This window comes from Anolis carolinensis, chromosome 6 (assembly GCF_035594765.1).
Source record: "Anolis carolinensis isolate JA03-04 chromosome 6, rAnoCar3.1.pri, whole genome shotgun sequence".
In the NCBI taxonomy this organism is placed as follows: Eukaryota; Metazoa; Chordata; class Lepidosauria; order Squamata; family Dactyloidae; genus Anolis; species Anolis carolinensis.
The window spans coordinates 13,554,244-13,578,957 of record NC_085846.1 but is presented as its reverse complement, the minus strand read 5'-3'; the positions used below and the strand labels follow the sequence as shown (position 1 = coordinate 13,578,957).

General features: G+C 41.8%; 2 protein-coding genes across 3 annotated transcripts; one reads left to right on the top strand and one right to left on the bottom strand.

Moving 5' to 3' along the window:
• Positions 1–3,226: 3,226 nt before the first annotated feature.
• kif22 (kinesin family member 22) lies at positions 3,227–19,441 on the bottom strand. Its single transcript, XM_003224992.4, has 13 exons — positions 19,283–19,441; positions 17,328–17,533; positions 15,457–15,584; positions 15,187–15,335; positions 13,524–13,964; positions 13,266–13,419; positions 12,477–12,582; positions 12,183–12,360; positions 11,030–11,144; positions 10,816–10,904; positions 9,118–9,321; positions 7,105–7,164; positions 3,227–4,137 (listed from the first exon to the last, which is right to left on the bottom strand). Exons 2-13 carry the CDS (start codon positions 17,525–17,527, stop codon positions 4,093–4,095), a joined length of 1,869 nt encoding a protein of 622 aa, XP_003225040.3. The 5' UTR covers positions 17,528–17,533; positions 19,283–19,441; the 3' UTR covers positions 3,227–4,092.
• pagr1 (PAXIP1 associated glutamate rich protein 1) lies at positions 17,106–23,821 on the top strand. 2 transcript variants are annotated; one of them, XM_008117128.3, is made up of 4 exons: positions 17,106–17,202; positions 22,201–22,603; positions 22,704–22,786; positions 23,448–23,821. In XM_008117128.3, the coding sequence occupies exons 2-4, from the start codon at positions 22,203–22,205 to the stop codon at positions 23,630–23,632; spliced, it is 669 nt and encodes a 222-aa protein (XP_008115335.1). In that variant the 5' UTR covers positions 17,106–17,202; positions 22,201–22,202; the 3' UTR covers positions 23,633–23,821. The 2 variants fall into 2 exon arrangements, with proteins under 2 accessions (XP_008115335.1, XP_003225096.1); XM_003225048.4 differs by lacking the exon at positions 17,106–17,202 and adding an exon at positions 19,630–19,902.
• The last annotated feature ends 893 nt before the right edge of the window (positions 23,822–24,714 follow it).

The following is a 24,714-nucleotide window of genomic DNA, read 5'->3' as shown; positions in this document are numbered from 1 at the left end:
CTGACGTTTCGCCCACATCTATGGCAGGCATCCTCAGAGGTTGTGAGGTATGGAGAAAACTAAGCAAAGAGGTTAATATATATCTGTGGAAAGTCTAGGGTGAGAGAGGTCAGTGTGAATGTTGTGTAGTTAATCACTTTAATTAGCATTGATTAACTACACAACATTCACACTGACCTCTCTCACCCTAGACTTTCCACAGATATATATTAACCTCTTTGCTTAGTTTTCTCCATACCTCACAACCTCTGAGGATGCCTGCCATAGATGTGGGCGAAACGTCAGGAGAGAATGCTTCTGGAACATGGCCACACAGCCCGAAAGACATACAACAACCCTGTGATCCCGGCCATTAAAGCCTTCGACAACACAGAGGTGTGTCAGTTGTGAAAGAAAAAAGGTCCCTCTTTTTTCCCCATCAGTATATGAATAGATTCCTCAAGAAATTGCCTTGAAACAATATGGTGGAATGGGCAAGCCTGCACCTCTAAGCATTAGTTAGCATGGCCAGTAGGGAGAGATTATGGGAACTAAGGACTAGTAAATATCAAAAAGCAGCAACCTGTGAAATAACAAACTTGAACAGAAAATATGTTTTTCATCACTGGCATTGGTGAGGGAAAAGGAACATGCACATTGCAGTGCAGAAAGTCATGCAATAGAATATGAAACACCAGTAGAGCAACACTATCATATTGGTTTTGTTTTATATCACACTAGCTGTGTCCGGCCACATGTTGCTGTGGCGAAATATGGTGGTATGGGAAATAAAGTATTGAGGAATTGGTGGTAGTTAAAGTAAAGGGTAAAGGTTTTCCTCTGACATTAAGTCCAGTCGTGTCTGATTGTGGGGGTTGGTGCTTATCTACATTTCTAAGCCGAAGTGGTGGTGGTGTCCATCCCCCTCGATGGATTGTCACCTTGACGTGGTGAGGGGGCTTGCATGTTCCAGTGAACCTGCGGGCACAACCACTGGAGTCATGCACTCCCAGGAGTGGTCACAGGGGAGGATCCAGACCAAGAACAATCCGAAGACCCTAAGACATCAACGGCGGAGCAGGCGGAGGATAACATGGTGCATGTTACAATGGCTGTGAAGGCGGAAGAAGGCTGCAGCAGACTGAGAAGCCACTCTCGTTGTGTTAATCACACCACTGCAGGGACCACACTCTGTGAAAACTGTGTTAACCGGCCGTGCACCGACCTCCACACATTAAAAAAAATCATGCACAGGCGTCTTCCAAGAAATATGGAAGACAATTGTCCTCGAACTACGAGGGATCGCCTAAGTAAGTAAAGTTGTCCGTAGATTCCTTCAAGGTCATGTGGCATGACTGCATGGAGCACCGTTACCTTCTCGCCGGAGCAGTACCTATTCATCTACTCACATTTGCATGTTTTCGAACTTCTGGGTTGGCAGAAGCTGGGGTAACAGTAGGGGCTCACTCCGCTCCTCCAATTTGAACCTGTGACCTTTCGGTCCACAAGTTCAGTAGCTCAGCACTTTAACACGCTGCGCCATCAGGGGATATTATTTCCTAAAGCTTGTGGATATACAGTATTTCTGATAGTTGTTTTTTTGTCTGTTGGAGGCTAGTATGAATGCTGCAATTGGCCAAAATGATTAGCATGTAATGGCCTTGCAGCTTTAAAGCCTGGCTGCTTCCTAAGGGAATTTTTTGTTGGGAGGTGTTAGCTGGCCCTGATTGTTTCCTATCTGGAATTCCCTTGTTTTCAGAGTGTTGTTCTTTGCGATATTTTATGTGCTTGTGCTGTCTGTGTAGATGAAGAAGTACCCATATGCAGTGCTTGAGTGCACACATTTCCAAAAAAAAAAAAAAAAGGCTCTGGCCCTCAGAAAACGGGATTTGCCAGACTTTGGGTTTTTTTTTCTTTTTCTTTTTTTTGTGTCAGGAGCAACCGGAGTTGCTTCTGGAGTGAGAGAATTAGCCGTCTGCAAGGACGTTGCCCAGGGGACGCCCGGATGTTTTGATGTTTTTACCATCCTTGTGGGAGGCTTCTCTCATGGCCCCGCATGGAGCTGGAGCTGATAGAGGGAGCTCATCCACACTCTCCCCAGGTGGGATTCGAACCTGGCAGCCTTCAGGTCAGCAACCAACCTTCAAGTCACTTAGTCCACTACGCCATCTGGGGGCTCGCCAGACTTTGGTGATGGGAATACTTTGTTGGGAGATGTTACCTGGCTCTGACTGTTTCCTGTCTGGAATTCCCGTTTTCAGTGTTCTTCTTTATTTAGTGTTCTGATTTTAGTGTTTTTGAATACTTGGAGCCAGATTGTGTTCATTTTCACAGTTCACAGCAACACAACAACAACAACAATAATAATTATAGTAATAATAATGACTTTGGTTGGGAGGTGTTAGCTGGCCCTGATTGTTTCCTTTCTGGAATTCCCAATTTACCTGCTTTGAGTGTGTTCCTCTTTATTTACTGTCCTGGTTTTAGAGATTATATTGTTCTGTATTATTCTACCACAGTAATTATTTTATATTACAATAGAATATCACTTATCCAACATTCGCTTATCCAATGTTCTGGATTATCCAATGCAGTCTTCCTTTTAGTAGTCAATGTTTTAAATTCATTGTGATATTTTGGTGCTAAATTTGTAAATACAGTAATTAGTACATAGCATTACTGCGCATTGCACTACTTTTACTGTCAAATTTGTTGTATAACATGTTTTGGTGCTTAATTTGTAAAATCATTACCTAATTTGATGTTTAATAGGCTTTTTCTGAATCCCTTATTATCCAACATATTCGCTTATCCAGCGTTCTGCCGGGGTGTTTATTTTGGGTAAGTGAGAGACTACTGTATATTTATAATCTTATATTATCTGCTTAGAACTGGATTATATGAGACCCCTTCTATGTATAAAATGCATACTGAAGTGGATTATATGGCAGTGTGGACTCAAGATAATCCAGTTCAAAGCAGATAATATAAGATTATAAATGGGTTATATAGCTGTGTGGAAGGGCCTTGAGTCTACACTGCCATATAATCTAGTTCAAATCAAATAATCTGTATTTTATAGGCAGTGGGGAAGAAGTCTGGTTGAAGAGGTCCTGAGCTGAGTGGGTTGCTAGGAGACCAAGTGGGCGGAGCTTAGCCTTATAACTGGCAGCAATTGGATAAAAACAGTTATTCCTCTCCCTCTAATTAGGACTTTTTCTTTTTTGTTGTCGTCGGAACATTCACATGTATTGTATATATTTTATTAAAATTAAAAAGTATAATAAAATCACAAACCAGAAATAGAAACATTCTTTACAAATAGGATTACAAAATATTTTCCAGCAGATTTATCTCTTCCGGCATGCCTGTTTATTCAATTTTTAACATGCATTTTAAACTCATGCCTCATGTTTACTGTATTTTAATCTTAGTTCTGTGTATTTTATTTTATTTTTTAAATCTATTTTATTTTTAAATAAATAAAAAAATTAAAGCCTCACATCCATCTCAATATGTGCCATTCTGATTTGTTAAACCAGCACTAATTTGAATGTCTCAGTCTTTCGTCATGCAGAGAAATAGCCACATTGCCTTTTTGCCTCTGGATGCTGGTTGCATACATCACCCAAACCTTAGAAAAGCTGCATTGGGTATTGAGAACTCCCAGAATCTTCTGTCACATATGTTCCACAGAGCCTCGGGGATTCAAGGCATTATAATCCAAAAATGTAACTTTTTAAAACTCTGGATGCATTTCTTTTACCCTTGCTTTCTGTAGAAACAATTTTCCTGTGGTTCTTCTTGGACCTCTCCCCCATATCAATCTCTGCTGACATCAGCAATTTTAATCTAATAAAAATCTGGAGGGGTACTATTTAGTAGCCTTGCTACAGATGCATCTTTTTGCCTCACTTTCCTGTATAAAAACTATTCTTCTCTTCGTTGCATTATGGACCTTGTCTTATTTACAAAATAAATTGCCAGCAAAGTAGCAGAACAATTTGAGATGTCTCTCTCTTTCACACACACACATATATCAGTATATTAAACTGAAGCTAAACAAAATGGAAAACCAGTCACAACAAGGATATAGGGCAGGAGTTCTGTAGATCAGATCTGGTTACTAATTTTTCCACAATGTTCCAAAATATTTGCCTGCAGGAAATACAGAAAAGACACGGAATGTTAAATCCTATAACTATACGAGACAACACACACAAGGTTGTATAAACACATCTATGCAACTGTTATGTGATTCTTACCTACAGTAATGTGCACCCACCACAAAAAAATCAGCATTTTAGTTCTTTGCCTTTCCTCACATCCTGTATTACAAACCATATCAAAAATCTAAGCTACTATGGTTCGGCAGAAAATGAATTTGCACCTGATCTTCAATAAATTGGAAGAGCTATTTCCCCTAAGCAGTAGCTGAGCACCACTGATGTAAATATGTGGGAACAAGCTAATAATGCAGATGATCTGTTTTGTAAGGCTCATTTAATAGGCTTTGAACTTACTGCACATACTCATATAAGTCAAGGACAGGTTCTGGGGCCAAAATGAAGGAGTTTTATATGTTGTAGATAAGCCAAGAGTCATTCCATGAAGAGAGGAAAGTGCCAGCATCACCTCAGGGAGCCAGTTGCCCTTGGCTACCACTGGCATTCCAAAAGGCCAGAAGTGATACCATGATGGAGGGAGAGGTCAGTAGCTTTCATGTTCTCCCAGGACATCATCACTCAGGGAAGGAGTGGATACCCTTCTGTTGGAAATAGCAACCTTCTACAAGCCTCCTATACTAATTATTTGTTATGTAATTGAAATTGCTTATTATAGTGTATGTATATATTGGTATGCAGTTTTCCCTTAACTATGTTGTTTGATGTTGTGGGAGGAACGACAGACCATGTGACCCAGATCTGAGAATGTTCAGAGGGAGACTCCCATTTAAGAATCCATTTGAATCAGAAGTCAGTTGGAAGTCAGTTGATGTCAGTTAGAGTATAGGGTTGTTTTATGTTTTCCGGGCTGTATGGCCATGTTCCAGAAATATTCTCTCCTGACGTTTCACCCACATCTATGGCAGGCATCCTCAGAGGTTGTGATTTACCTCACAACCTCTGAGGATGCCTGCCATAGATGTTGGTGAAACGTCAGGAGAGAATACTTCTGGAACATGGCTATACAGCCCAGAAAACATAAAACAACCCTGTGATCCCGGCCGTGAAAGCCTTCAACAACACAGTTACGAGTATAGTTTGATTGCATCAGTTGATGTATGAAGTCAGTTGAATATAGTTGTGTATAGTACAGTATGCTGTAGTGAGTAGTCAGTTTATATTTGTCAATGTTCAGTAATTAATGTTCAGTAATATAAAACATCTACTCTCCCATAAAATATATTGCTTTTAAATTATGCTCTCAAGAGACCAAAAATAAGTAGTCTTCATTAGAAGTCTAAGAGAGTGTCAGTTAACATGAAACCAATAATCAGTGTACCTGTATGCTAATAAATGAAGTTTGTAAGCAAATCAACTATGCTAACTTCTACTTATTTTTGGTCTCTTGAGAGCATAATTTAAAAGCAATATATTTTATGAGAGAATAGATTATTTTTGGACAATTGAAATAACACTTCTGAAGATCTACTATATATTTTATGCATTGACATATCTTTGTTCCTAACAGTTCAAAGAGTACCAGGGATATCAGTCTAACAGCTGAAAAACATAAATTGCCTTATCTGAATAGTAGTGGATATTTATTACTAAGGAGAAGATTGACTAAATTGAGTTTTTAACTCAACACAGGAAGATCATACTTTCCAAAAGGTTACGGTCTCAAACAAGGTCATGCCTTTCCAAAAGGTTGTGATTATTCCAAACAGTGTATAAGTCAACTGATCTCCAAAAAGGTTCACACTTCCAAATGGCTATGGAGATTCCTGGTTTTCCAAAACTTTCTGATAAGACTAGGATATAGTACTTACACTGAGTCATTCACGAGTACATCAACCTGGTTTTTGACTAAAATTTCTAGGCTTAGACATGAGTATATAAGATAACTAGTCTTCTGATTTGCAGAAAACCAGCAAAGGATTCCCACTCGGCCCAGAACTAAGATTAATTAATTGATCTGAAAGAAGTCAGGTTTGTAAACCAATTTCAAATCCATGGCCTTATTTAGCCATAGTCTCATGCCTGGATGTCAGAAGAGGCACACTTAATTTTTATGAAATTAGTAAATTTCCTGGACTTGTTTATAAAATTCTTATTCTGCTTATGCTTCATGACAATTTGGCTGCAATGTTTAAGGTTATTTTTTCTCTGTACCTATTGAGCACTAGGCACGTGCAATTTGGCTAGAGGGCAATCCATTTTGGGTATCCGAATTTCGTTGGGCACCCAGATCCATTTTCAGGAGCCTCCCAAAAATTGGTTAATGAAAATATTTGTTTTCAGCTAGGCTACAGAAAGGTCCAGGAAGATCTGTCCAACTGGTGGCAATAGGGAATTTACAAGACACCCCCCCACACCCCCGTTCCTGGGATCCTTTTCTTTCTTCCTTTCAAGGGAGTGTGGATTTGAACAATGGGGTTAAGGAAGCATGCGCCGGATACTTCCGAACAGAAGGAAAGAAGCAGTGCTCGGCAGCCACATGGGCCGTTTCGGGCAAAAAATCATGGCGGCTGAGCACTTGCTGTTATGGCCATCCGAACAAGCCGGAAAGGCTGTAGGGAACCGACCAACCTGAATCCTAGTGAGCACCACAGTTCATTACTCTAATGAAGCAGTTGGTGTTCTATGAAAGCTTGTATCACCATAAAGTTGTGAATTTTTAAGGTACAACCAAGCTTTTAGTTTGGTTGTGCTTTGGGGAAATGTAGCTATTCTTCCAATAACTATAAGACAGATCTTCAAGTGGAAAGTATAATGGAAAATAGACCTCTACTAAATTGTTTTTTAAAATCCCCTTTAATGAACACATGAGGAACTTGTTAAGCTTTCAGGTGTTGTATAATTCTCATCATGGCAGATATAAGTAACGATACTTGCGAAAGGTGTGGAAGCCTGAAGGTTGCTCATTTCTGCTCTATTGTAAATAGAACTAAATACATACCTTCACAAAGGATGCTACTTGCTTAAGGGAGATGCCATAGACCTTTCCAAGGTCCTCTACCTGGAGAAAGGGGGAGAAAAAGATGTGACGGTACCACATTGGTTTAATGATTATGGGGCTGGGCATATTCCAGAGAACAGTAAAAGGACAAGAATCTTGTAGAATGATGCAGACCTACATGAAGGTATGGTCTCATGTAAAATCTAAAATCTTGTTCAGAGTACAGTGTCCATGTAAAAGAAGTGTTTCCAATAGTACATTGTCTCTGTGAAAACCAGTGAAAGAAGGCAAACCCACTCTGAACCCACTCTGAACACATTTTGCCCCGAAAACCTTGTGATAGGTTCTTCTGTGGATCATAACAAGTTGGAATTGACTTTAAGACACATGGCAACAAGATTTAGGATAGCCAGCATAGTTACCAATATTTCATCGCATAATAGTCGCAAAGCTGTTTGCTGTTGTCTCCCCTTCCTTCTCCGAAGGCAAAGTGGTTAAAAAACTATGAAAGGGAGTCCTCTGGAATTCTATTCTTTCCTCCTCCTTCTAATCAAGGCAGTTTAAAAAACCTGAAATAGAGGTTTCTGGAACTTTGATCTTCTCTCCTTCCCCCAAAGAGTTCAATTTCAGATTTTGCAAACTGCATTGCTTTTGGACAAAGAAGGGAGGGGGAATCTTCCCTCCTCCTTTCTCTGAATCAAGGCAGTTTTAAAAAAGCAAACCAACGAGCAGAAACGGAGCTGTTTGTTTGAGGCTGGATCATCCCTGTCCCTTGGAGATAAGGCGGGTTTTTAGTTGTTGTTTTTTTAAAAAAACCCAGAAACCAGAAAAGTCAAAGGCAGATTTTTTCATCTCGTAATAGTGTCACCCCCTTTTGATTTAAAAAGACACACGTGCGACTATTATGCAGTGAAATAATGGTACATTATATAAAGCACAACTAACTTAACACTACAAGATGTGACAATGGCCACTATCTTTGAGTGAGAAATATAAGTTGATCTACCATTATTAGTCACAACAACTGGTTCCATGCTAAGGTGGACAAATTTCACCCTCCAAACACCAGGCTGTTACTCTCAGCATTCTTTATCATTATCTAAATTTATCAACAAAAGCTGCACTCTTAACATCTGAAAGGCCAATTGCACACTGATACCTTCATATTCAAAGGCTGTTTACACCTACAGAAGTTGTGCTGGCTCAAAACATAGGTCTCTATGGTCCAGCATTCTGTTCCCACAATAGCCAACCTCTCTTGCTTGTAATTTTAGGGATCATTATTCAGGCACGTGCTATCTTTGATAGTTGACAAACTATGTAGATAGATATCATAGCCAAGTTTCTAAACACTGCTACATTTGTGGAAGGAAATTCCAGTTTGAAAACTCAGGCCCCTTCCAGAGCTGAATAAAATCCCACATTATTTGCTTTGAACTGGAATATATGAGTGTGGACTCAGATAACCCAGTTCAAAGCAGATATTGTGGGATTTTCTGCTTTGATATTCTGGGATATAGGAATGTTTGAAAAGGCCCTTAGTCACTGGAAGGCAGTAATAGAGGCTTTCTGCTTTCATGACACTCCTGACAGTTTCCAAGAAGCATCTGACTTGGCACACAGCATAGGATGATGGATCAAGTGGGCCTTTGCTTTGATCCAGTTTTAAAACAGATATCATTTTGTACTCTAATTTCCGAAATCCACTAGTGTCCATGCTGGCTGAGAAATTCTGGGAGTCATACACAGTAACTTTTTTCAGATTTAGCTCTTTATGTTTTTAAAATAATGATTGGCTTTTCCTTTTTCGTCACTGCCCCAATAATCAGCTAGTATCAGGTGTGAGTCTACTGAGTTTACAAGCTGAAGAGAGATTAATTTGAGACCAGTCCTCCACCTACCAGACCTTGATGAAATGAATTTGCCCTGAACTGACAATGTACAATAGGCTCAGGGATATCGGTCTTCAGATTATTCTCTCTTTGAGCAACAGTGTCCTCAGAATTCACTGACCTTCTCAAACGATCCATAGATTTCTCTCCAGCCTACAATGAGCTGAGCTTTCTTCTTGCCGATGTAATGTAGGCTCATGAGATCCTTTTCAGAGCCTTTGTTCAGAAGGTCCAATATGTTTTTTTTGCCGCAAGCCAGAAGATCAGGGCGTACCTTCATCTCCCACTCAGGGGGAGCCTCATTTTCAGAGTCAAAACCCAAAGCCTGAAGGACAGACATCAAAAGGAAAATAAAACAATTAAGCTGGCATCTTCAGGCTATTTTATGATTAATTCCTCTCCCCTTTCACACATATCCTTTCAAGCTTTTCATGTTTGATTTTACAATGTGTAATTTGTCACTGTTTTTATTATTGTTGTGAGCCGCCCCGAGTCCCCTCGGGGAGATGGGGCGGGATATAAGAATAAATTTATTATTATTATTATATCCTTTTATTGAAAACACCTCTTAACAATCATAGATTCAATGTGTTAAGCTGAAGTAAGCAATTGAGTACCACCAGTCATGCTCATGAATTATGTGCATAATTCCACATGAAGAAACATACACAGGTGAAGGAGTTTTAGGGGGGAAGATCTCCAGTGACTTGCAATGACCTGCTTCAGATGATATTTTATTTTGGGTTACTTACATTGTATTTTATCATGCTGTTTTAATGGCCTTTTCAAACTTCTAAATCAGTGGTTCCCAAACTTATTTGGCCTGCCGCCCTTTCCAGAAAAAATATTACTTATCGCCCCCTGGAAAGGGGTGTGTGGCTTAGAGGGGTGGGCGTGGCTCCTGCTCAAGAGGACGGGGCTGAGCCTCTCCCCTAGTCCAAGATGCAGGGCTGGGAGGGGGAGGTGGGCGGGGCCACAAATGGGCAGCCAGGACTGGGATGGGCAGAGTTACGAGCTCTGAGGCAGGGCTGAGCTTCTATCCCTATCCTGCGCTGCCTGCCAAGACACAGGGGGTGAAGCTAGAGGAGGGGCAGAGCTAGAGGAGGGGGCGGGGCCTCTTCCCAAGTGCCTGATGGGGGCTGAATCTCTATACCCCACCCCCGTGTTCTAACAAGTGCCTTAGGGGAGGTATACAGAGGCTCAGCCCTGTCTCGGGCTCTTGGAAGGAGGCCTCGCCCCCTTCCTTAGCTCCGCCCTCTGTGTCCCAACAGGCGCCTCAGGAGAGGTGTAGATTCTCAGCCCTGTCTCCGACTCTTGGGAAGAAGCCACGCCCACTCTAGCTTCGCCCCCGTGTCCTAATAGGTGTCATCACTGCCCCCCTGGATCGCTGCAGCGCCCACCAGGGGGCGGTAGCGCCCACTTTGGAAATCACCATTTTAACACGATTCCCCGTTCAAGTGGTTTGGGTGTTTTTAAAAAACTTTTGCACCATCTAATTTATATTGTGAGCTACCTTTGGTACTGTATTGGAAGGTATGCAGAATATAATTAAATGTAAAAGCCTGAAGCTTTGCACATGTTGTTAAGAGTTCTTCTCAAATCAGCCCCAGATAGCATGGCCAATGGTCAAGAACATTGAGAACTGGAGTCCAAGAACACTTGGGACGTTCAAACAGTATTGGAAAGTGGTTGTAAAACAACTCCAAAGGTCACCCTTAGTGAAAAAAAAGTGTGACAAAAACTGTGTTCAACAACTTCAGTTGCTGCTATCATCTACTGAACTTCTTCTCAAAGACAGACCCCAAACCCCCTCCCATACCTTCCTCTTTCGATTGTTCTTCTGCGTTATGAGGGCAATGCTTTCCTCTTCTTCTGCCTCTGCCTTTTGAGATTTGTCAGCTTCCTCCACTGGAGAAGAAAGAAAGGGAGTGAGGACTTCGCAATTTACAAAGAGAGGACGAAAAACAGAGTCCTCGCTTCCAGATCACTCCTCCCACCCCTAACACCCCCCCCCCCCCCCCGTGTCTGCTCACCTTTCTGGAGAGGCAACACAGTTGCCTGTTTCCTGGGCCTGGCAGGCAGTCGGGGGGCAAGTGCTTTTTTCTGCTGGGTCATGGCTTGCAGCTCCTGATGTTTTTCTTTCAAACTCTGCAGAAAAGGGAGGCCATCAGAAAACTGCAGGACATTTTCAATAATTATGGGGTGGAAGTTCCAATTGCTTATCACCATGAAATGCAACAACTGGGCTGTAAGTCCAACAAGTATATTACGAACAGCATCTCTCACCCTTTTATTCCATCCTGGAGGAACCCTTGATATAATATTCATGCTTTTGGGAATGCCTGCATCAAAATAGTATCTAGAATTCAACCCCCCCCCCCCCCAAAAAAAAATCTCTCATGAGAGAAGAACCTCTCATGAAACCATAGTATGGAGGTACAAAGTATATAAACTAGGGATGGGCAACTGTGGTGGGGGGGAGGGGGGCATGGGCCAATGCTTAGCACCCTATATACTCTGTGGACCACCCCCCAAACAAGCAACCCCAAATACATCTCTTTTCCTTGCATCATCATCAGAAAGACTGCAGGGGGAAACCAAGGCATTTGGAAGTAGCATAGGGTTCCAGGGCACTAGCGCGGGGGGGGGGGGGGGGGGGGGGGGAGAGAGAGAGAGAGAGAGAGAGAGAGAGTTGTTTTGAGTGGATTTATTCACTGCACAAGGAAAGTTTATTTAAAGCCAGCAAGACTGGACTCTAGTTCCTAATTTCCTATTGTTGCAACTTGAAAATTTAAGAAAACAACACAGAAATCAAACACTGGCTTCCTACCCGAATCTGCACAATACCTGGCTCCATTATAGCATATTCATGTTGACAAGGGAAGTAGCGCCCTTTGCTAAAATCATAGCTGTTTATTATTCCATTTCACAGGTTAAGGGACAGGCAAAAACAATTAGCTTTGGAAATTTTGCAAGCTGTTTAATTAGAAATGATAAAATGACCTGGGCTCCACTAATGAAGAACTAGGCCACTGGCTTTCAGATGTGAGACTACAAGCGATTTCCATCATGTTCTGCCATCCTCTGTGCTAGGTAAGAATAGGAACTGTCACCCAAAACCATCTAGAAGACCAGAAGTTATTAACTTCTGCAGAAAGAAGAAAATGGGAGCACAAAGCCTGTCACCTTCAGCTCACGCATAGTCTCATCCAACTGTTTCAAAATAGCAATGCGCTCCTTGCGCGGTGTGTTGACGAGGAGCGCCCCACGACTTCCAGCTCCAGTGGTCTCTTTTTCCAATGCCTCTATTCGTAGCAGCCGTTCAACCACAGATGGGTCCAGGTCCTTTAGAGGCAGCACAGAACTAGTGAGAAGAGAAAGCAGAGCATATTGCCAGGTTCCAAAGCTAAAAAGTAGACTTGCTGTTTTTAACCCTGCCAGACCTTACATCAAAATCAGTAAACTCCTTAAAAGCTTCACCTGAGTGGCTTCTCCACAACCACTTTTGGTTGTTCCTCCTCTATGCGAAGTCTCTTTGCCTCAGGACCAGCATTGCTGCTACCTTCATAAGGTCTCTTGGAAGCTTCTGAGATAGAGAACATTTCAATTTATTAGACACATTTCAACTTCCTTAATACACAGATGAGATCTAAAATCACCATATCTGTTACTTGAATAAACTACTCATGGTGGCCACATCAACCTAGTTTCTGCCTTGACATAAGACCTTCTCCAGTTTGGCTTCCCTTTCCCAGCCTTCCAACACTGACTGTTCCAGTGGCTTGTAGTGTTTTGATATTGTTAAACTGTGATTTTATTAAACTGTTTGAATAATTTTGTAAACCAACCAAGGAAAGAATTTGCACCATGAAAGTATGGGCGATAAAAAATCACAATGCCACTTCACATCAAGGTCATTTCAAGTTGATATATTCAATAAAGGTAATTTTATATATAGTGGGGATAAGAGATGACATAATTTTATATATTGAATTTATATCCAGCCCTTCTCCCAGAATGAGATTTATAACTACTCCTTAAAAACATTCACCCTTTGAAAGCTGCAGATGACAGAGTATATATTAGTCCATGGGAAATAGGCAGATCAAAAGATGTTCAGGTGTATTTTTTAATCTACCTCCTTTCCTGGGGGGCCAAAGTATCCTTTCCTCCCTACCCCTTGTTTTCCACAACTTGTCATATCCAGGTTTCATACAAATTCACAAATTGCATCAGTGCAAGCAAACTCCAGTCCAGCATTTCCCTTACCAATCTCAGGCAGTGTTTCTTGTGTGAAAGGTTTGTTCATGACCTGCTTGGATTTGGCAGCAAAATTGAGGCTTGTCAGTGTGTCAAAATAATACTTCTTCTCGGGTGCAATGTTTGCAATGATCACGCTGTGAGCGCTACCACCTAGAGAATCCTGGATGGAAGATGAAAGATACTCAGGGGGAAGAAAACATCCTTTAACCCCAGTTATCCCCAAACCCATAACCCTATGGAGAAGCCAAATAATCTCCCAACTACCTGGAGAAGACGGGTAAGTTTGCTGTCTCTGTAGGGTATTCGAGGTAGGCCCTGGTTGAGGGCATCAACCACCTTGCTGAGGACAAAAAGTGAGGTGTTGATGGCACCACTCTCCTTCAGACGCAGGCCTTTGTTACCAGTCCGACGGTTGTCCTCTGAGCCAGCTAGGTCAATAAGGCAAAGTTTGGCAGCCCGGCGTGCAGATGGCGGCCAGCCTTCTGTTCTGCTCACCCACACCAGCAACACAGCATGACTCCGACTGGAGCGTTCATTCAGTTGTGTGGATGCCACTGTCCGATTGCAGCTGGCAGGCAAAAAGTGGCTCTCAAAGTCAGCAAAACTGGTGATCTCTCGCTGAGTCAGGCCTGGCACCAGGATGTGGTGGTTGCGGTCCTCCCGGATTGGCAAGTCTTGAAGGGATGGCTGAAGGAGATCCAAAACCTGTGGGATTACAAATCTTCATTGACTTACATGATATCTGAAAGCTTCAGTTTTTGTATCTTCTTGCTGCTCAGCAATACACAAAGATTATAACTGGCTTTCTTTAACCTGTATAATGGATATCCATTTCCTCTCTGACAAAACCTAGTGCCTGCCAGCAAAGGCCTTTCTCAAAGGCAGTATGGAAAGGCATACTATCCATGCATAGACCTACAGATCCTTTTTCAAGCTCTTTTTGTTTTTTTCATGCAGTATGTCCCAAAATGAATTCAAAATTACTTTCTTGCCTTCCCTCAAGATAGCAGCATTTAGCCACTGGGGGTCTGCTCCTTTCTGTTAGTTAATTCTGTCTCCTCCTACTTAGGCTGTCCTCCTTAATTACCAAATCAACCCGCCCATATATATTTTGAACTGCTATTCACCTCAGTCTATATTGGCTAAGACTGAAGATATTGTAGGCCAAAAAGAGCTCCAAAAGCTAACAAGTTGACAGCTGACAACTATTATCATCATAACTCCTCATGTCGCAGCTGGCCACTAGCTATTGCACCAAAGTGATTTTGACTTCCACACCTGCAGTCAAAGAAAACACTACCTATTTGGATGAACTATTCAGGGTAGTCACAGTAATATATTGGCTTGGCATAGAGGGTTACAGTTGTCCATGCTTTTCTCTAGCTGCCCTTCTCAATTGTTCCAAGAAGTTTCTCTAATTTCCGCCTCACCCTTTCTTTCCAATCTACCTGTTTTGTCCCTCCATAATCTTGTCCTGCTCTCTCCTTTTTAGTCTCCCTCTATACAGTTGTTCTGCTCCTCCCCACACTCTATACTTCACCTATCTTCATTGTCACTGTAGTAGGGAATGAATCCAGATGAAGTTAGCAACTTGCAAGTGTTTGCAACCAAAGAGAAGAGGCAGCATTGCCAACCTTGAACAGCAACTAAATCACTTATCTCCTTAAACAGCTGGTAGCCCTGTTAATTTATCATTTTTCCCAGGGCTAAAATCCACCAATCTTAAACACAAGTACAAAACCATAACTAGTATCCATTACTATAACCTGCTAGATAGTACTCATTCCAACATATCTGTCTCTTCTACTAATTTCAAATGCAGCCATGTTCTAAACCACCTTCTCCCTTAGAGATTTCACATTCCTAACCACCAGTGAATTTAAAGTTCAATTTCTCCTTTCAATGCAATTTGTCAGTCATCACTTACTTTCTCCTGGTATATTTCAAGATATGACATAGAAACTGAGTATTTCCTCCCATCCACTGAGGCATCTCTTGTCATCTTCAAGACATCGCGAAGAGCTCGCGGTATCATTCCTGGTTGGTGTGGATTTCCTAACATAGTATGTGTCTTGCCTACCCAGTAAGAGGAGAAAGAAGAAAAACATTTTTTTTTTAAAACTTTCCCATAGACAACTTCAAGCCCCAGCCCCAACCCATTTGGGCTGGTTTTATCTCTATAATATTTCATATTCACCTGCTCCAGTGGGGCCATAAGCCAGAACGCTGGCATTTTGCCCCTCCAGTAAATGGCTCAAGATAGGTTGAACTGACCCCATATAGATGTCATGTTGAGTGGCTGATTCTCCATAAAAAGCATCAAACCTATTGGGGAGAGAAAAGTACGATTTGGGTTGACCAGTGGCTTTGAAAATAGAGTCAGAGGATTATCGCCAGGAGAACATGGTGTGATTATCGATTCCTTAAGGCAGGGCAAAACAAATAGTAGGGAGATCTCCAGATGTTTTGGACTGCAACTCTAGCTAACTCCAGCTGACAAAGGCAACTGAGTGGATTGGTACAGTAATAACAGGAAACTGCAAAGGAGAGGAATGTTTGTCCTTCCTTACTCCCTTCAGGGATGATCCACTACAACTGACACAATTGTAAACAACATCACTTGCTGTTTCATGTCTGACTTATTTTCAGCCAATATTCAGTGTTTTTGAGAGATTATGGAGGAAACCACACTATGTTTTGCAGTAATTTTGAGCCACAGGGGGAAACCTGCTAGAAAAACAAACAAACAAACAAAAACAAAACAAACCCCCAAAATCTCACATGGAAATCAAGGGGCTTTAGATAGTACATTGAGGTCTTGGGGGTCTCCTTCCACAACCCTAATCTTTAGAGCAGTTGATCCCAACCTTTTGTCCTCAAGGTGTTTTGAACTTCAGCTCCCATAATTCCTAACAGTTTGGTAAGCTGGCTGGGATTTCTAGGACTTGAAGTCCAAAACAATTGGAGGATACAAGGTTGGGAACCACTGCTTTGGAGCAGTTTCTCAAACTGCCCTATGAAAAGATAAGGATTTCTTAAAAATATTATTATTACTTAGAAATAAATGGTGTGAGGGAAATATCAATATAGTTATTTATTTCAACAATGAGCAGCATGTAGAAAAATATCGAGAAAAGTACTTTAAGCACTTTCCATGTGAATCACAAATTATAGACTCTACAGTCAGCCAGTCAGAAATGAAAATGTTGGAAGGATACACAATGCATACAGACAATATGCCTCACTGCCAGACAGACACAGAGGCTAGACTGTGCATGTAGTTCTGTCTGTAATGTGAAATTCGTGGAGAAAATTAAAATATTGAATTATCAAACTTAATGTTTTGCATGCTTAAATTGTCAAACTACCATGTTTCATCAATATTGTCTTTTATTTATCAAATACAGTATGTACCTATGAGGTGAAATGTAGTGCTCTGCCTAAATGTTTGAGAACCCCTGCTCCAGAGCAATGGGTTGCCTAGCTTTGTAGCTTTCACCTGATCTCTAGAAAAGCCATTACGATGCTATCAGGCACTACAGCCACTTTTTTCTCAGCCAGTGGCTGGAAAGTCTTGCAAATATTTGTGATGTGATAGCTGGGAAGTCTTGCAAGCATTTGCAAGACTTGCTAGGCATCACATACCTCATCTTCTTGTGCAAGCAAAGAAAGATGGAAATGATAGTGAGCTGTAGAGTGCCTAAGGTAAGGTTTCATTCATTGGAGTTATTGGGAATGAGAGCAGGGTGTGTGGTATACTGTGCCTTTAAACTACACTCTCTGGTTGTTACAGCTGTAATGTATTTAACTACTGATGGTTAGGATATATAGTTTTGTGCACCCAAAGCCTCAGTAGCCTTCCTAGTGTTTGAATAAACACTTTTGCTACAAGACTCTGCTGGCTGGTGAGCTTGTTTCATAAGAAGAATACTACAGGGAGAAGGTAAGACCACTTTGCCAATATCTTGGCAATGCCAATGTTGTGGAACCTGCATCAATCCAAAGTGAGTTCCCCCACGTCCACCAAAACACAACGGACTCAGATCAAGAAATCTCTGTCCAACTCACTGGTATTTCATCGTCTTCATTTCATTTCTCCAGTTAAGTATCTCCAAGGAATGGGAGTCCACACCACGAACACATGGGGCATCTTGACCCTCTCCAGTTCCCACAGCCGGGCGCAATCGCACACAAACCCGTACTCTATGTGGTGCATTCGCAGAGACCCGGTGGACGGTAGTCCGCCTTAATTGCTGATGAGTTGCCATGAACACCTAAAAGCAAAACAAAGATATATGGAAGATATAAGTAAGTACTTGAAAGACCAAGTGGCCATATTAGCCTGGACATATTCCAATAGATATCACAGTCCTTGTGCATGCCCCCCTCCTCAAAATAATTTGACACAGGGCCTTCTTAGCTGTGGCATCTTGACTGTGGAAGTCTTTCCCTAAAAGGCCTGGATTCTGTCTTTTATTTATATCTGTTGTTTTCTCCATATTATAGGATACGCACCCTACACATCTTTTTTAGTCCCATTCATTTTATTTTGTTTTTAAACTTGTATGATAGTTGTCTTTAAAACAACAAACTGTTAAATGTATTGTAGTAAGTGCAGGAAGGACCTGCTATATTTGCTATTGCACATTTAGCTATCAATGGAATTGTCAACAGCTTCCTAAAATATCACATTTTATTTCTGGTGATTTAACTTTGTTAAGTGTTTTATTATCATTTATACTGTTGTCTTGTAAGCTTATACGAGTCCCTTTGGGATATGGGGCGGGACATAAATAAAGCTTCCTTCATTCATATCATGGTCACTAATACCTTTTAGGACAATAGTACTGGGGAATTTTACCAACCAGCCCCCCTTTGATAATCAACGTAGTACTGAAACTGGGCTTGGTGCCACTGACTTCTCTGCCAACGCTCAACGTTCTACACTGATCCTCCTGGACTTTAGTGGAGACTTTTGTTTTTGTTTTGAGATTTTATTTATTTTTATTTTTTGGGGTCTTCTCTTAATTTTCTCAATGGCTCATGTTTATCACTGATGATTGAGCTTAGCAAAATATACTATTTAATTGATTAGTCTCCACATTAATTGTAATCAATTTTAAATGCTTAATATTTATTTATATCTTATTTCTCGACATTATGCTTAGTGTGATTTTTGTCTTGTATTTGTTAAACCGCTGAGCTGCTGACCCAAAGGGGAGTGGGGTGAGCTCCTGCTGTTAGCCCCAGCTTCTGCCAACCTAGCAGTTCAAAAGCATGCAAATGTGAGTAGATCAACAGGGTACCCCTCCGGCAGGAAGGTAATGGCGCTCTGTGCAGTCATGCTGGCCACATGACCTTGGAGGTGTCTACGGACAACGCCGGCACTTCGACTTAGAAATGCAGATGAGCACCACCCCTCAGAGTCTGGGAAAACCTTTACCTTTTAACCTATGTTATGTTTGTGTCTCATTGTATTTCATCATAACAAGGCTTTTAAAGCTTGCCTGTGTCTGTTTATATGCTGTAATCCGCTCTGAGTCCTGAAGGGCGGAATATAAATAAAGTATTATTGCTGCTGTTTTTATTAATTAGTATGGGTGGCTTGTAGCTTTGAAAAATTAAGCATTCAAAGTGCCTCGATGAGTGCCTCATCCCAGAGGAGAAAAACCACCTGACTGTGCAAAAGATTACCTCAGAAAGCAGACCTTCCTTCTTTAGAATCAGTTGGAAGAGACTCCAAAGACCAAGCAGCCAAATGCAGGGCCACACAATCAAAGCAGTACTATCATATCAGAATATAGTGGGACTATGGCTTCCCTCGATCTAGATCAGGCCTGGGCCAATTTGGGCCCTCCGGGTGCTTTGGACTTCGACTCCCATCATTCCTAACAGCCTCAGGCCCCTTCCTTTTCCCTCTCAGCCGCTTAATCTACAGCAAAGGAAGCTCTTCCTTCTCTATCCCACTCATGTAAATATCCTCCCTCAGAAGGAAATAACCTGTGATTCCAAGCAACATTTACCTCTGTGTTAAAATGCTGTAGGAAGATCCTCTCACAATGAATCGACGGCACTGTTTTCCTTCGCTCAGCTCTCTCACACAAAGATGGATCCAGGAAATCCCAACCTCGACGTTTGAATTTCGCGCTAGTCCCGCCCTAAAGAAAAAACCGGCCAATGGGAGGAAGGCACTGGGAAACAGCCGTTAGCCAACGCGCCTGCGCAGTGTGAAGAGAGAGCACTACCACCGAAGGGCTTTCAGAGGGATTCGAGAACTGAATGGGAAATATTCGCGAGGGGCGGGGGGCATCACAAGACGGATGACGCATGCGCAAAAGAAAGGCAATAACGAGTCGTGCGTGGTTCAAATTTAGCGCATGCGCCATCGCGAGCGAGAGTTCTGAGTTCTTTATCGAGAAGGAGCCATCGATTGTACGCGGCTCGGCTTTTGTGGCCTGGGTGGTTGTTTTGGAGGCGGGGGAAGGCAGGAGATCTGTGATGTAGACTGACTCTGACCATGTGCAGAGTGCTTCTACAGAAGGACAGGAAATGATGCAGCCGCGTTAAGCAATTAAGCCTTCCCAGGGGTTGGTTTCAGGCAAGAAAGTAACTTCTACTACACAGGGAAGTGACTTACTCCCAGGTAAGTATGACTTGGATTAGAGATGTCCTGAACGCTTCCATTGAAACCAGTGTATTTCCATTGTTTGGATTGTGCTCACCACTCAGCTTTGGAGTTACATACAGTGCTAGGATGAAGAGTCAAAAGTGTGGGTTGCTGTGAGTTTTCCGGGTTATATGGCCATGTTTCAAAAGCATTCTCTTCTGACGTTTCGCCTGCATCTATGGCAGGCATCCTCAGAGGTTGTGAAGTCTGTTGGAAACTAAGGTAAGTGGGGTTTATATATCTGTGAAAGATCCAGGGTGGGAGAAAAAACTCTTGTCTGTTTGAGGCAAGTGTGAATGTTGCAGTTTATTACATTGATTAGCATTGAATATCTTTGCAGTTTTAAAGCTTGGCTGCTTCCTGCCTGGGGGCATCCTTTGTTGGGAGATGTTAGCTGGCCCTGATTGTTTCTTGTCTGGAATACCCCTGTTTTTTTTTTAGTGTTGTTCTTTATTTGAAGTTGCAAGGCAATGCTAATCAAGGTGGCCAGTTACAACATTCACACTTGCCTCAAACAGGCAAGAGTTCTTTCTCCTGGACATCATTCCACGGGTATATAAACCCCACTTGTCTAGTTTTCAACAAAGCTCACAACCTCCGAGGATGCCTGCCATAGATGTAGGTGAAATGTCAGGAAAGGATGCTACAGTTTGGAAAACCCACAGCAACCCAGGGATTCCGGCTATGACAGCCTTTGACAACACAGTCAAAAATGTGTTTTTAAAAGGGAAGCCATGAGTATCTCTTAAGATTGTTCTGGTACTGCCAAACCCATTTAAATCCACAGATTTAAAAACCCACATCTTCAAAATATTTTTAAAAATCTAAAAAAGTAAAGCTTTCAAGTTGCCAATCAATTTATGGCAACCCTGTGACCTCGTTACACTGCCATATAATCCAGTTTCAGAATCCAGATCATCTGCTTCGAGCTAGATTAAGTGGCAGTGTAGACTCTTATGATCCAGGTCAAATCAAGATTAAGAAACTGGATTATAAGGCAATGTAGATCCAGCCTGTAACATCCTTCAGGTAAGGGATACTCAGAGGTGGCTTTGGCCATTCCCTCTTTTGGATATACAGTAGAGTCTCACTTATCCAAGCCTCGCTTATCCAACGTTCTGGATTATCCAACACATTTTTGTGGTCAATGTTTTCAATACATCATGATATTTTGGTGCTAAATTCATAAATACAGTAATTACTACAGTAGAGTCTCACTTATCCAAGCTAAACGGGCTAGCAGAAGCTTGGATAAGCGAATATCTTGGATAATAAGGAGGGATTAAGGAAAAGCCTATTAAACATCAAATTAGGTAATTATTTTACAAATTAAGCACCAAAACATCATGTTATACAACAAATTTGACAGAAAAAGTAGTTCAATACGCAGTCATGTTATGTTGTAATTACTGTATTTACAAATTTAGCACCAAAATATCATGATATATTGAAAACATTGACTACAAAAATGGCTTGGATAATCCAGAAGCTTGGATAAGCGAGGCTTGGATAATTGAGACTCTACTGTACATAGCATTACTGCATATTGAACTACTTTTTCTGTCAACGTTGAGCCAAGGGGAACCCTTTTGAGGTTGGGACCCACATTTTAAGAAGCTATGTTGGAGTCCCAAACAGGTTTTCTGAACATCACCTAGTGGCTGGTTTGGGCATTTACATGAATCTCTTGTGCAATGTGGACTCTGCAGAAAACGCTTCAACTGTACTTCATAAAAAGAAAGATCAGCCTTGCAAATGCTGATTTGTTACCAGAAAATGTTTGATTTTTTTTACACCTATTTTATATACTTATGCACCCAGGATAATATAAAAAGTTATCAGGTCAAAAGGGGTCCACCGAATGAATAGGGCTGACTGTAGTCGTGGCTTCTGTATCCTTTTGTTTTCCTAGAAAGCAGGGAGTAGAGTATATTCTCTCTTTCTGCCTGCTCCTGTGAAATAGACTTGAATGAAAAATTGTGGCAATTTTCTTCTGAATATGAATTTTTAATAACGATATCTATGTCAGTGCATGGTCAAGTCTCATTATATACAGTGGCATACTGGATGCAGAGAGCCAACTGTAAATTACTGTATTTCTTCAATTGTAAGGCTATCAATTGGAGGATGCACCCTGATTTCAATACCATCACCATCAACAACAAACATTGTTGTCTGGCTGCTGCAGTTTGAATCTAGCTTCGAATTGCATGAAATGATCCGTGTAGATGGGGCCACAGTCAATCTCTCTCTCTCTGCCTCCCTCTTTTGCAGCCATGGAAGAGCCCAGTGCTGTAGAAGAAGGGGAAGTGACCTCAGGTATGCAGTCCTTAGCTGTAGAAGATGGGCCAACGCCAGAACTGGAAGCTTCCACTGAGGAACAAGATGAGGCACCTGGGGAAGCAGAGGAGGGGGAGCAGTCGGGGAAGGCAGACGATGACTCTGCAGAGGAGGATTGGTGCATCCCTTGCAGTGATGAGGAACTGGACTCCCCCGACAACTGGATGCCTCCCCCGTCAGAGATCCGGCACCTCTATGAACTCATCGCTGAGCAGGGGACCCTAGAGCTCCAGGCAGAAATCCTGCCAAGACGCAACCCGACTCCAGAACCTGACAGCGAGGATGAGGATAAATCCGAAGGGCAGACTGAAGACCAAGAAGAAGAAGAGGAAGAGAAGTAAGAGCGTGTTGTCGGTCTGGATTTCAACTCAAAAGGGGGGTAAAGCGGACTTGATATAAGAAGAGCATTGTCTTAAGTTGATTCTTGTTTTCCCTAGGCCTCACGTGCCAACAGAGTTTGATTTTGATGATGAGCCTTCCTCACCCAAGAGCTCCTTGATTGATCGCCGAAGAACCCCTGGTATGTAGCCCAGGAATATTTCCCCCCTAATCCTAGCTTACTTTGGACGCTTGTATTTCCATCTACTGCAATTCTGTTTCCAACAACTTTCCTATCCTTCCTAAAGAGTTGATCCCCATAGATGACGCTATCCCTTTGGTTCTTTCCATTGTACCAGATTTCTGTTATATTTGTCCTAGCTATATTTCTCTTTAAAGCTAAGTTTTCAGACTGCCCAGTTTTGGCTCAGGGCTGCCGGAGTTCCTATAGAAACACAAACATAGCATTTCTCTTGGGTTGGCTAATGAGTGTTCCTAGTGTGTTTTTCCTTACTTGAATTAAATTCATATATCTATATATGTGCACAACTCATGACCTTTTCCAAACTATTTTGCAGAGATGCTTGTTCTTCCCCAGTTCTATTAGGCCTTAATTCCATCATAAGGCTCAAAATCTTGTTCTGATGCATCCTGCACTAGTTTACGTGTCACAAAGTCCTGTCGTCCATTGCAATTCAAGGGCACAAGAACCCTAATTGAAGGCTTTCTCTGTAGCATGGATTGATCTGTGAAATATAGGTTGGGCTACAGTCAGTGAAAAATATGTCCTGTCTGGCAATACCTAATTCTTGATAGCTGTGCTCCATTAACTCTGAAAATTCTAATTTGTGTTTCATGTTTAGGGTCCTTGGCTAAGAGCCAGAAGAGGGAGGCCCGCATGGACAAAGTGCTTTCGGACATGAAACGTCACAAAGTCTTAGAGGAACAGATTATGAAGACTGGACGGGACCTCTTTGACCTGGACTCAGACGATATGCCCACTCCGAAACGGCCTCCTGGTCTTTTCCTGCGTCAACGCAAATACTGACCCTGTGAGGAAGATAGGCCTTTTGATTTGGGACAAAGGTGGAGCCTTTGAGTCAGATATAAGTGGAAGACAGTAAGTGCATGGACCCATTTGACCGGGCAGGCCCTTGGACTTTGACTCAGATCCTGTAGTAAATGCAGGAGGTGCTTGTATTTGATTATTTGGTTGTAATAAAACTCTGTGAGTTCATTTTCCTTCTAGTAATGTGTAGAGGAAACCTAGAAGTTACAGGGCACACAATAGGGGATTTTGGGAGATGTCAAACTGTAATTCTGTACTTTGGAAATGCTGAGAAGCACTTTGACAGATGTTAAGGTGATCACCTGCCCACCCCATTCCTTGAGCTTCAAAAGGGAACAGCGATTCAGCCCTATCGTGTGATGAAAGGAAGTATATAGTCATCCCTTTGAAGAAGACAGACAGCATATTCACACTCTAAAATCTTGGTGAGCTATCAGTCAAAATTTGTGGGCATGCATGTACATATATGTGTGTTTTAATTGCAAACTGTTCCTTCCATCTCCTGTGCCAGGTGGGGAAGAGCACACAGTGATACTTCTGCCCTTAGGAACTGTGTGTGCTTGGAAGCAAACCAGCCTCTTTTTGGTGTTCCTGGTGGGCAGAAACAAAGCTCATTCGTGCACAGGAGGAGCAAGAAATAAGCTTAGTATGCCAGATTGTTGACAGATGGGAGTTGGAAAATTTGTGTTTTTAAAATCTGTGTCATTTCCTTAGGTACCTTTTTTGTTTATAATATTTAATACATTTTGGAATGATTTTTGTCAATGATCCTTTGAAGGTTGGAAAGGTACTCCCTCTATATTAAATACAGCACTAGAGGCAATTGCAAGAATTTAAGAAGTGTTTGTAAGTTGTGCTCTACTGACTGTGTGTGTTTTTGGCTGTCATGGCACATTTGCAGTTGGCCAGTAAGATATCGGATGCTGGGAAACATTTGGATAAAAGTTAAAGGATGCAGGCAGAACATATGGATGTAAAGTCCTTGTCTGCTTTTATATAGCAGCATTTGGGTGGTGGCATAGGCTTGTGATGGTAATTGCTCTAGCTTTCTCTCCTCCAAT